This window comes from Antennarius striatus, chromosome 10 (assembly GCF_040054535.1).
Source record: "Antennarius striatus isolate MH-2024 chromosome 10, ASM4005453v1, whole genome shotgun sequence".
NCBI lineage: Eukaryota > Metazoa > Chordata > Actinopteri > Lophiiformes > Antennariidae > Antennarius > Antennarius striatus.
The window spans coordinates 19,428,434-19,440,000 of NC_090785.1; the positions used below are offsets into that span (position 1 = coordinate 19,428,434).

The 11,567-nt window shown below is 38.6% G+C and overlaps 1 protein-coding gene across 7 annotated transcripts in view; it reads right to left on the reverse strand.

Annotated features, from left to right (window-relative positions):
* The window catches only part of si:zfos-2326c3.2 (mitogen-activated protein kinase kinase kinase kinase 4), a 62,133-nt gene that overhangs the window by 41,877 nt on the left and 8,689 nt on the right, over positions 1–11,567 (reverse strand). For all 7 annotated transcript variants that reach the window (XM_068326058.1, XM_068326059.1, XM_068326057.1 and 4 more), the window contains exons 3-9: positions 7,468–7,524; positions 4,666–4,791; positions 4,360–4,470; positions 2,073–2,163; positions 1,762–1,892; positions 1,051–1,105; positions 797–875 (exon numbers count right to left, since the gene is read on the reverse strand). In XM_068326058.1, coding sequence (XP_068182159.1) covers positions 797–875; positions 1,051–1,105; positions 1,762–1,892; positions 2,073–2,163; positions 4,360–4,470; positions 4,666–4,791; positions 7,468–7,524 — 650 coding nt within the window. The remainder of the gene's footprint in view (positions 1–796; positions 876–1,050; positions 1,106–1,761; positions 1,893–2,072; positions 2,164–4,359; positions 4,471–4,665; positions 4,792–7,467; positions 7,525–11,567) is intronic.

Genomic DNA, 11,567 nt, shown 5'->3' on the forward strand with positions numbered 1-11,567 from the left:
TTCCTAAGCTTGAGGCACAACAGACTAAAAATATTATGACCCATCTTAGGGGCTTGGTGATTTATGTAAATATGAACATGGAATCAAAATAGTTTGGTTAGCATTTCTACTTTTTCAGTAAGCGATCGGTCCATAGCTCATATCAGTATCACATCAGATCTCCAGCTGAACTCAAATGAAAGCAGAAACAAATATTTCCCATGATTGATGCAGCTTGCTGTCTTGCTGAGGAAAGCACTGTACACTACAGACTTTAACTATTGATTAATCTGGTAATGAATGAAAGATAAGGGTTCAGTCACCAACTCAGAGAGTTTATTTATCATATATGGAAGAGAAGGACGTAGGACGAATGACATGAGGGGAGGAGATGACAAAGCAGGGTTCTGAATCAAATACTGATTAACGTTATAAACACTGCCAGAGGCAGCATAGTCACGTAATGTTTTGTGTCCATTTTAATTAAGGCCAAATGTATCACAGTGTGGAAGTTTTATCTCACTGCCTGCTCAACATGCTAGAACTTTCAGCTTCTTTGCAACAACACACTGTCAGGATATATTCTGATTGACTATGTGGAGCATGAAACCCACAACAAACATCACTTTCAAGTCCTGTTTTAAGAGGAGAAAACCTAAACACTGCCCTCTACATCCTGCTGCATGTGTTGATGTGTGTGTGTGTGTGTGTGTGTGTGTGTGTGTGTGTGTGTGTGTGTGTGTGTGTGTGTGTGTGTGTGTGTGTGTGTGTGTGTGTGTGTGTGTGTGTGTGTGTGTGTGCGTGTTTCTAGGCTTACCATTTCTTTGATTTCAGTTTGGGTGGGGGGTTCCGTGGAATTAGGAACAGTGCTCTCATTGGATGCATGTCGCATAGCGCTACAAACAGAGAGTTGTCCATAGAAGACAGTCAAAGGGATGGGAGTGAAAGATAGTGGGAAAAGAGTTGCCAAGAACCACAGAAGAGGGATAAAATAATTGCTGAGTGGCTTTGCTGACAAAATGAAGTGTTCAAAGAGATCAACAATGTGTTTTGGGTGGAGTTCAAACTTACGAGGAGCACCTTCAGCCATCTCTAAAGCAGTGATACCTAAAGACCATAGGTCACTCTGAAAATGAGAGACAGTATGAAACACAAAGCAAAGAACAAATGTCCTCTTCATGGTCAAATAGTAAACCTGCTTGTTCATCATGTGAATGTCAAGTTCCACAGATTACAGCAACAAAGTCCCAAAGAAAAAGTTAACTTTCTACCAGCTTTCTAACAGCTTCTATAGAGTCTGTTCAAGTAGTTTTCTTGGGTGGACTCTTACCCATCCTGTAGCATTTCTTTCAACTTTATATTTTAATGGACATGTAGAGTCTTATCCAGCAATGTAGAGTCATTGCTGGACAAAATATAATACTATGCCTTAACATATTATCTGCAAACACTGCTGTGTGTAGCTGATGCTCTGCTAACACACTGCATTGGCTACACTGTCTGTGTGTAAGAGTAAACAGTCTATTAAGTCATATTTAAATTTGATCTAAGTATGAGATACTTTAAATAAAATATGTGCAAATGTGGCCTAAATTATAGTTCATCACAGTATCTTTCTCCTTCTAACATTGTGTTATTTGCAACATTGCAATATGACAACTTATGATGTATAGTAAAGGAAATTAACATTCAGCGCATGATCAATACCTTAAAAAACAGTATTGCTGCTGGGACATAATCTATATCTCTAAAATAGCTTGTATATTCTGTGAATTTAAGTACCCTGTAGTCGTATGTTGCCTCTGGGTTCTCGTCACAGGCAATGACTTCTGGCGCCATCCAATAGGGAGTTCCGATGAATGTATTCCTTCGACCAATTGTTTTGTCAAGCTGTGCCGACACTCCAAAATCAACTGCAATATATTAGAAAATATATTTCAAGTCAATGTCTAAAGGCAACACAAATCTTTATATGTTGATATGGTGTGATTTTTGTAAATAAAGTATGCATGTCTATATGCTTGTTTTCCAGGTTTTCCTGGAAGAATGCAGATGTGCTAGAGAACCATAGGGCGTGTGTTCATGTGTCATACCCAATTTGACTTCGGCATTCTCTGTGAGCAAAACATTTTGTCCCTTTATGTCTCTATGAATCACATGATGGGAGTGAAGATGGGAAAGACCCTGGAAGACACATACATACAGGCATAGACAGTCAGATGACCAGCAGCATCATGAGCGTCTCAATCACTTCGTGAAAAGAATAGTGACATTGTGTGCTTATTTTGAAGGACTGCTTATTGAACTAGCATTGCATCGGGTAGCAGAGTGGCCTAGTGGTGTGTGTGTGTGTGTGTGTGTGTGTGTGTGTGTGTGTGTGTGTGTGTGTGTGTGTGTGTGTGTGTGTGTGTGTGTGTGTGTGTGTGTCTGAGTGCGTATTGGTATTCTTCAAAGAAGCTTAAATAAACAGAGCAAGTAAGCCTCATTTCAGACAATGACTTCACCATGCTTTGCTCGATGCATGTGTGTGTGTTTGTGTGTGCTGTTGTGTTGCAATAATGAGGAGACGGCAGCAGTGAAATCATTGGCGACAGTCCAGGGTCCTTTGTCTCGTATGCTTTTACCATAAAAATTACCTCGCGTTCTGTCTGTCCGTGATAACATCACTATATAGAGTAGAGGAGTGTGAACGGACTCACTGTGCTGCTCGTGTGACTGAGTTTGTATCCAAAGTTACAAACACCAACGCAGAACAAAGAAGAACAAACATCCCAGAGTCTTTCTCAGGACCTTGTGATCTCTCGTAATGCCGACCATAACATCTCAGAGACATGTTTTAGTATGGCCTTTAAAGTATATAAATGGAAATGAGAGCAATTTTTCCCCTTGGGTAACAAGAGAAAAACACGAGGGAGACAAAGATCCCTGAACATGAAGAAGTGCTGTCAGTTAGATTTTGCTCTCGGAAGTTTTGGCAAACTCCAACATGAAAAGTAACAGTGTGCTCTCAAACAGCAACAACTCACACAGTCCGTAGTTTGAATCACAAGCAAATTACTACTGTTGTTTACCAGAACTAAAAAGGGGTAAAAGAATACCTCAGCTCACCGCTGATACGGTTCTGTTCTGTGAAGCTGAAAGTGTTATTGAATATTGAGGGTTCAGCAGCTCAGTCACATACAATGGCAGGGATCTGTGTTAGTGTGCTGAAGCACATGGACCAAACAACACCTTTACATTCTCTTCAGTCTCTGATTAAGTTCAAATTGTTCTTTTTCTGCAGGAGCAATATTTGCTGTCCAGTAGCTTTTACCTGGATTTTTTTTTTTTTAAAGTCAGGGTAACAGTTCTGTGAGCAGGAATAGCAAAAAGTAAAACTACAACCAATAGAGCTACGTTCACTTTCAGATTTATTTAAACGATAAATAAAAATAATTGCCAAATAATTGTAGTATTTATATAATTATCAAGAAAGGATCAATGCAGAGTAGCTTTATGTCTTAAGTTGGTGGGTATTGTAGTATTTTACTCCCAGATTTATTCTCCAGATTTACTGGAGAAGTTCCTGTGATTTTAATCAACACGGCTGTCCTTTCCTTTTCTAATGTGGCTGTTATGCAGGCTTAACCTAGATTTCAAATGATTATTAAAAGCGACATTGTACGTGTAGTTTACAAAAAAGACTTAAAATTAGGGCGTATATGCTGATCTCCTGATTTGATAGACGGTCCTGAGATGCTGCTTTGATATCGATCTTGATTGAATTAATATACAAAGGATCACTTTTTCACTCTTTTGCAAGTTTCAAGTTTCGAGTTTATTTATTTTTATATAGCCCAGATTCACAAACAATGTCTCAAAGGGCTTTACAATCTGCACATGGACGATATCCCTCTGACCTTTGTGCACTGCGAGCAGTACGACCCTCACATTGGATAAGGAACAACTCCCCCCAAATTTTGTTCCAGTATTGTCTGTGCCATGTGAAATATCACTGACAGACAAGATCAAGAGGGTCAAGTGTTTTTGTTTGCTCATTAGAATGTCTCCTTTGTTGCTTGCTAAGGACTAGCAGGCCACACAGATGTGTTTGACCTTTTCATTTCATCATTTGGAAATAGAGATTCCGGAATATTCCAGGGCTTAGAGCCAGGATTATATCAATTTGAACTGATAAGTTAATAAAAAAAAATAGCTGAATAATAAAGAATGTTGTAAATAAGATGAAATAGATATTGAAATTTATTTAAAAACCTAAAATGAATTCTGAGACAGCAGCCCAACCCAACTCTGGGTTCATTAATTATAAGAAAGCTGACTCATGTAATTTGTACATACTGTATACTGGTAGGGGATTAGGTTAAGTTAGGTCAGTCTTACCCTGAGCACCTCTCGACAGACGTAAGCTATCCAGTCCTCCTTCAGACAGTTCCCCTTGGTCTTCTTTACCAGATCTGTCACAGAGCCAGCTCCACAGTACTCCATCACCAACTACATGGACACATTCATGCACATACTGTCAGTAACAGCCAGAACAGTTGTGACTATAATATGAATAATTCACATAATATAATAGAACTACTTGATGATTTTGTAATCTTGAAACGCAGCAACTACGTATTACTATTTTTTATGGAATTAATAGCAATACTGTGGAACAAAAACAGTAGGAAGAGTTTGACAAACCCAGAGTTGGTGGTCCTGTCCAGCAGGACCTTTCTTTACAAAAGCTCCATAATAAGTGGCAATGTTTCTATGGTGGGAGTAACTCTTCAACATGTTGATTTCCAGTTTTATTTCCTCCTCTTCTTCCTGAACATAGCAACAGTTACAGCATTACTAAAACACATGTTCTGTAAATTGAAATGATAAAAACATGAATTTCAGACTATTTCCGCTTGGTACAAGGTAAGGGCTTTTTCAAATCAATAGTTCTTCAACATACAAACATACATTTCTGAAGCAAAAGCAATCCAATATTTACATTTGACTTGACTGAAAGTATGAAAGCTGTGCAAGAAACAGATTATTTATCAGACTTTCCAGTCCAGTCTGCACCGATGACAAATATGTTGATTTGTTTGATTTGTTGACATTGCCACATGCGTGCTTTGAACAGTTTGTTTTTAATATATCAATTGAAAGAGAGAGAAAAAAAAGCATGAGTCGTTTTTGTTTTTTTTAATATTGAAAGAGTTGTGGGTGGCATAGCGGTGCAGTGGGTAGCAATGTTGCCTCACAGCTAGAAGGTTCTGGGTTCAAATACCCCCCCACACACACACACACAACCACCACCACCAAAACCATGCAGGGGAGGTGAACAGGTGACTCTAAATTGACTGAAGGCAGTAAAATGAGGGTAGGTGGTTGTTTGTCCCTCAATGTCGGCCCTGTGATGAGCTGGCAACTTGTTCATGGTGCAAGATTAACTTTGGCAAAACGTTTCCTTTTATTTACAGTGTCTCCAATCAGACAGTCACACAACCCCTGGGTAATCTTGCATCTGGATTGTGGACCATAAATTCTATTGGTACTTCTCCACATAACATATTTAAGGTTGGTCAGCGTAATGAGATGCTGGCAGAGAGAGACATACAGGAAGCAGCAATCCAGCAAGTTTAGGGTTTTTTTTGTTTGTTTGTTTTTTAATAAATCCCAGAAATATTTTCAGATTCACTCAAGTCTTTACACTGAACTGCAGGAGAAGGGGTGGAGAAAAAGGATGTGGTTGTTAATCAGAAAAAAGGAAACCACAGAGAGCTTCTCTCAGTCAGTGACCTCTTTTAAATCTCCACAGAACATGAGGAGACAAGATGACAAGGAGAGCGTGAACTTTCACCGCCATCCGAAACACAATGCCTACTGCCTGTCCACCTTCTTGCTTTCTCTGTGTGTGTATGTGTGTGTGCGCGCGCACGCATGTGTATGTGTGTGTGTGAAAATGAAAAGGCAGATCGTAGCTGAGCATTTCCTGTGTAAGTTTGTCTTGCAGAAAAGACAATCCTTACGTCTCGACAACAGGAAAGTAACCAATCCTAGAATGAGAGGAGACAACTACCCAAACAATGGCAGAAGAGACAATGTGCAGAAAATAAAACTCCTGTTTTCTTAAATTAATCAAGAATTATTAATGTAAAAAAATACATTCACCAAACAACATTATAAACTCTGTTACATGAGTTGTACCAAGGAACAGATGTATGTTTAAGGTAAATATGTATAGCAGTTGGTTCACATAAATTTTCTCATAAATTTTCAGTACATATCGGTAAAACAAGGCATACTATAAACCTAAAATCACTAGAATACCACAGCTGACATTAAATATTCCAACCTTTCATTGGCCTTTTTTTTTTAAATTTTGAGGACTACAACACTGTCCATTGCAATCATTTTGTTCAGAAGAAATTGTTTGCTTAGCCTTAAGAATTAATGGCTGCAGTTATAATGTCAGCAACATTATATTCAGCATCCAGTGGCAGAAAATCAGTCTGAAAAGCACTGAAGTAGCACCCCTGATGCTGCACGAAGAACTCTTCTCCTACTTATTTGAAGTTGGGTAAAGTCTGTAGAGCTCAGTAAGGGAGCATCAGCATTTTTTCTTAATAATTATGTAGCTTGAATCATGGCAACAAAAAGATAACTACTGAAACCATTAATATACTGTAAACTGTAACTGGAAGTGTTTTCTTAGGTACAGACGAACATTTCATTCAACAGGAAAAGAAATGATAATCCTGATGTATCATGCTCTGATAACATTTGAGCAGATGTACTGCTGTGATACGACAGGACTGTTTGTAGAGCATTCAGACAGTCACACATCCACGTCATCTTCATGCTTTGATTATTTAGGGGTGATTTTTGTTTTGTTTCAGACTCTCCAGAGTATTCATGCTTTAACCCCTAGATTTGTTATTTTGGATGAGGTGCGGACATCTGGACTAGGTGCCATAGTTGTGACTGATCTAATATAATTTGCTTACATCCATACATGCCAGCCCCTGGTTAACTTGATGCGTGCAACATCAAGCATGTTAAATCTACAAATTGTACTAAATTCGACCCTGCCTTCCCTTGAGCACACAGAAACACACCCTTCAAGTTGAGTGAACAGTTCTAGAGGTAACCTAATACCATACAGACAGATAGAGGTTCCTTTTACTGCAGTGGCACGCATATACAGTACAGTTATTTCATGTATGACCTTTCAACACCCATGGGAGATGCTCACATACAAACTGTATATATATTTTTCTGCTATGTGGAGTAAAGCAGGTCAACTTTCCGTACTATTCTCAAATATCAAAGTCAGTATGTCATCTAATTTACATTGTCAAATTGTATTTTTCCTAATAGTTCTGCCAATGTTAAGACACTCGGTTTTTAAAATGTATGTAATTCAAAAAGGGACCAAAGAAGAGAGAAAAGAGGAAGGAGGAAAGAAAGGTTATGGATAAAAAGGGAACCAGTCAGATGTACTTTTACCTCTGTAACTTCCATAACTTTGATAGCTGCCAGTTGGCCTGTCTTGACATGACGACCCTGGAGAAACACAAGACCAAAAAAATTATACAAACAAATATTAATTTTTATGCCAGAGTTTTCAATTTAGAAAGTCTATTTAACACCATCAGTTGTGCTAAAGATTGAGTCCTGTTTATCATGAATTCAACAACACCATCTCACATGACCACCAAAATTTAATTCAAGTCTACAAAAATATTTAGTCTTGTGACTTTATGCTGCAGTTCCAGAAGGAGTTTAAAAAATATTCCATGTCTGAGTCCAGATCTAAAAATGAAATGCTTTCATTTGTGATGTGTGATGAGTAACTTTGGGTAATCGGTGAAAGGTTATCAAATACTAGTGCCTTATTAAATTTATTATAAGTATGATTATCATTAATTATTCTTATTGCTGTTGTTTTTCTTTTCAAAAGTTCTAGACCTCACATTCATAGCTAAGGTTGACTTCCACATAATACTTTCATGTATGGGACATGTGTCGTCAGACAGAAGAGGATAAATAGTTTTTGGTTTCTTGGTGAAAGCTGTGCTCTGTGGCATTAACCAAATGCTCGATGTTTATTTTCATTCATCCAGGGTTAGGGTAGGGTTAGAAAGGGTGGGGTTAGATAGGATGAGGTTTGATAAGGTAGGGTTAGGGTTAGACAGGTTAGGGTTAGATAGGGTAGGGTTAGACAGAGTAGGGTTAGACAGGGTAGAGTTAGACAGAGTAGGGTTAGATAGGGTAGAGTTAGACAGAGTGGGGTTAGATAGGGAAGGGTTAGACAGGATAGGGTTTGAAAGGGTGGGGTTAGATAGGGTGAGGTTTGTTAAGGTAGGGTTAGGGTTAGACATGTTAGGGTTAGACAGGGTTAGACAGTAGGGTTAGACAGGGTAGAGTTAGACAGAGTAGGGTTAGATAGGGTAGAGTTAGACAGAGTAGGGTTAGATAGGGTAGAGTTAGACAGAGTAGGGTTAGATAGGGAAGGGTTACACAGGGTAGGGTTAGATAGGGTAGGGTGAGCTCACACAGGTATAGGGTTATGCTAGTGTAGATTAGGGCAGGGTAGGGTACTCCTTGAAGGTAGAATCAGAGGCTCCTGGCCTTCTAGTTAGGGTTTGCTCATATTCCTCCTTTCACCCAAGAGGCCTAAATACAGTCAACGTCTCATGCAGTTTATTTTCTTTTCCACCAAACCGGTCAACGCTTTGACCGCCCTCCAGAGCCTGGGTCCTGCCTGGAGTTTTTTCCTCAATGATGGAGTTTTTCCCCGCCACCGTCGCTTATGCTTGCTCTGGAGGGTTCTGTTGGCTTTCTGTCTGTTAAAGCATTTTGAAATGTCTGATGATGTGATTAAGTGCTACATAAATAAAGGCTGATGGATTGATTGATTGATTGATTGATTGATTGATTGATTGATTGATTGATTGATTGATTGATTGATTGATATTTTAATGGTGAATGTGTCAGTTATTAGCCTGTTGATGCATTCAGGGCTTTTAAGTTTAGGCCAAGCAAAAAAAAAAAAGATTGAGAATATCCAAATAACAAATTTTAATGTTTAAAATCATCATCAATTATTGTCAAAAGCTATAGAAATACAGTGATAAAACACAGATGATTGTATCACAAATGGCACTGTGTGAATGAGTATTTTGATTGATCATGATAGGAATCAGATGCTTATCAAAATTACTGCAATTCACTTTTAACATTGACTCACCGACTCTTTAACATTGGTCCAACTATTTAGTGACTACAATGTTTATTGATGACTTTGCACTGTCTGTACAGAAGCACTTTTACGGTTTCATTTTAACAGTAGATGCAGATATTTCTCTAAGAGTTCTGATAAGAGACAGAATGACAAGACCTTAGGAGTCAGAGACATGTGTCAGATTCTAAAGCAAAATTAGAAAAACTTGTCACACTAGATATTAGAGTTGTGACTCTGTGCATGCGCCCGTGTGTGCGTGCATGTGTGTGTGTGTGTCTGTGTGTGTGTGCATGTGTGTGTGTGCGTGTGTGTGTGTGCGCGTGTGTGTGTGTGTGTGTGTATGTGTGTGTGTGTGTGTGTGTGTGCACAGTACACGAGAGGGCATAGCAAACCCACTCTAGTCAATCAGCTGGCTAATGTTCAAGTACAGAAAGAAAGACAAGCAAATCACTCAAAAAGGTGAAGAGTTTGAAAAGGAACCGTTTCTCTGAAGAATGGTCTAAGAAAACTCCTTCCTTGTCTTTCCAGATACTAGTCTCCATTATTTACCAGGTATTGAAATCTGTGTTTCTAAATTTAGTTGTTCCTCATTAGAGGTTTTCAAACTGAAACTGTGTAATTCAAACAGATCGATCGTAGCCTCGACGATTAGATGCAGTATAAAAAGATACTGTTGTTTATTGTCTTTAATTTAACACTGTTTTATTTTTTTTGCAACGGGGTCAACAATAATCAGAGGACTGTAATAGCAGAGAGATCTGAAAAGAGATTGCTTTAAATTGGAGAAGACAGTTTAACACAGTAGACATGTAAGAGAAGCAGAGGGAAACATCCTGACAATACATACAGGATGTGTCTCAATGATGCTATTCTGAGTCATAGGGGTCCCCAGCGGATAACTCGGATTCTCATTTTGACTCATCATTTCATTTCATTTCAAAAATACATGACAAACGTAAAATCTGAACTACATTATATCTAAATGTGTATTTTCTGTTGTGATGGTAATGATTTTGCCTGTAGGATTCTTTCAAGGCAATTAGGTTTTGAGAGATCTGGTTAACATGAAAAATGCATTTCAATAACCTGAACTAAAATTTATCTGAATTAATTTTATTCTTTTTTACTCTTTTTTTTTTTTTTTGGTCCAAATATTTAGTAATTTCTAAGAAAGTGAGAATGCAACCCCCGAACCTAACCAATGCATACGGCCTTTTCTAATGGTGTTTATGAAAAGATTTATAGTATAAATACATTTTTCATTCAATCAATCATGGAAAACCTGCAAGCAAAAACATTTAAGACAATATTACTGTTGTACATCGTGACCCCATATATATAATGAAGGAAATGAAATGACACCTTGTACAGTCTGCCTGAGCTGGTAGGAAGAGACTTTTTCAGCCAATAGCATACGGAATGTACCGTTTGCTATTGGCTGTCTGTGGAGCGCTTGAAGATGTGTTCAAGTGCAACATCTTGGCTCCATCACAGCCACTATGATGTGACACTATAGTAGGTCACTTTTCATGTGTTTAGTGTCTCTGGAGCTTATTTTCATAACAGTGATCGATTCAGGCCCATTCAAATGACTTCACCATATCCAACTCATGTTCCTCACTACTAGTGACAGGGCATTCAAAGCAGCACGGATGACACCAGCACAAACACTGAGCCAGCGATACGAGCAGCTGCATGTTTCCCCTCTCTCTCACACTCAGGCCTGTGTTACACAAACTAGCAGCTCTGAGGACCTGAAATATGCAGGGCCAGGCTCAACATTTTTTTGGCTGGGGCTTACCAACCATTTACATTCAACCACAGGCAATTCAGAGCCACCGACTCTCCACTAACCTACTTCCAAAGCAGATTTATAAGAAGTCATTTTAGTTTAAATTATACCAATCGTCATCATTTGTGAAATCTTATGTGGAAAGCTGCCTTTCCACTGCATTGTACGGAATCGGCTGGACTCTCTTCTTTTTGCAATTCCTGTGATAGAATTATCTGGTGCTACGCTTTTATCACTAGGTTGTTTATTGTTGTTCCTTCTGTTGTTATTGTTGTTGTTGTTGCAGTTTCAGCAAAGCTCAACAGGTATTACAAGATCATGCAACATATTACAGACCACTGATTGGTCAATGTCCAGAATCAATGGTGTATCCCAAACAGCAGCAATAACCAGCCGCAACAGTCACACAGTGAAGTTACTTTTGCAAACATTTTATTTTATTTATTTATTTTTTTACATTCGGGAGTTTCGACTCTTCCATTCTTGAACAGACAATGAGAAGGTCACAAAGGTGAATGGATGTGTCGTGTTCAAGACCTCATCACTATACAGTAAGTCTATTCACTTCAG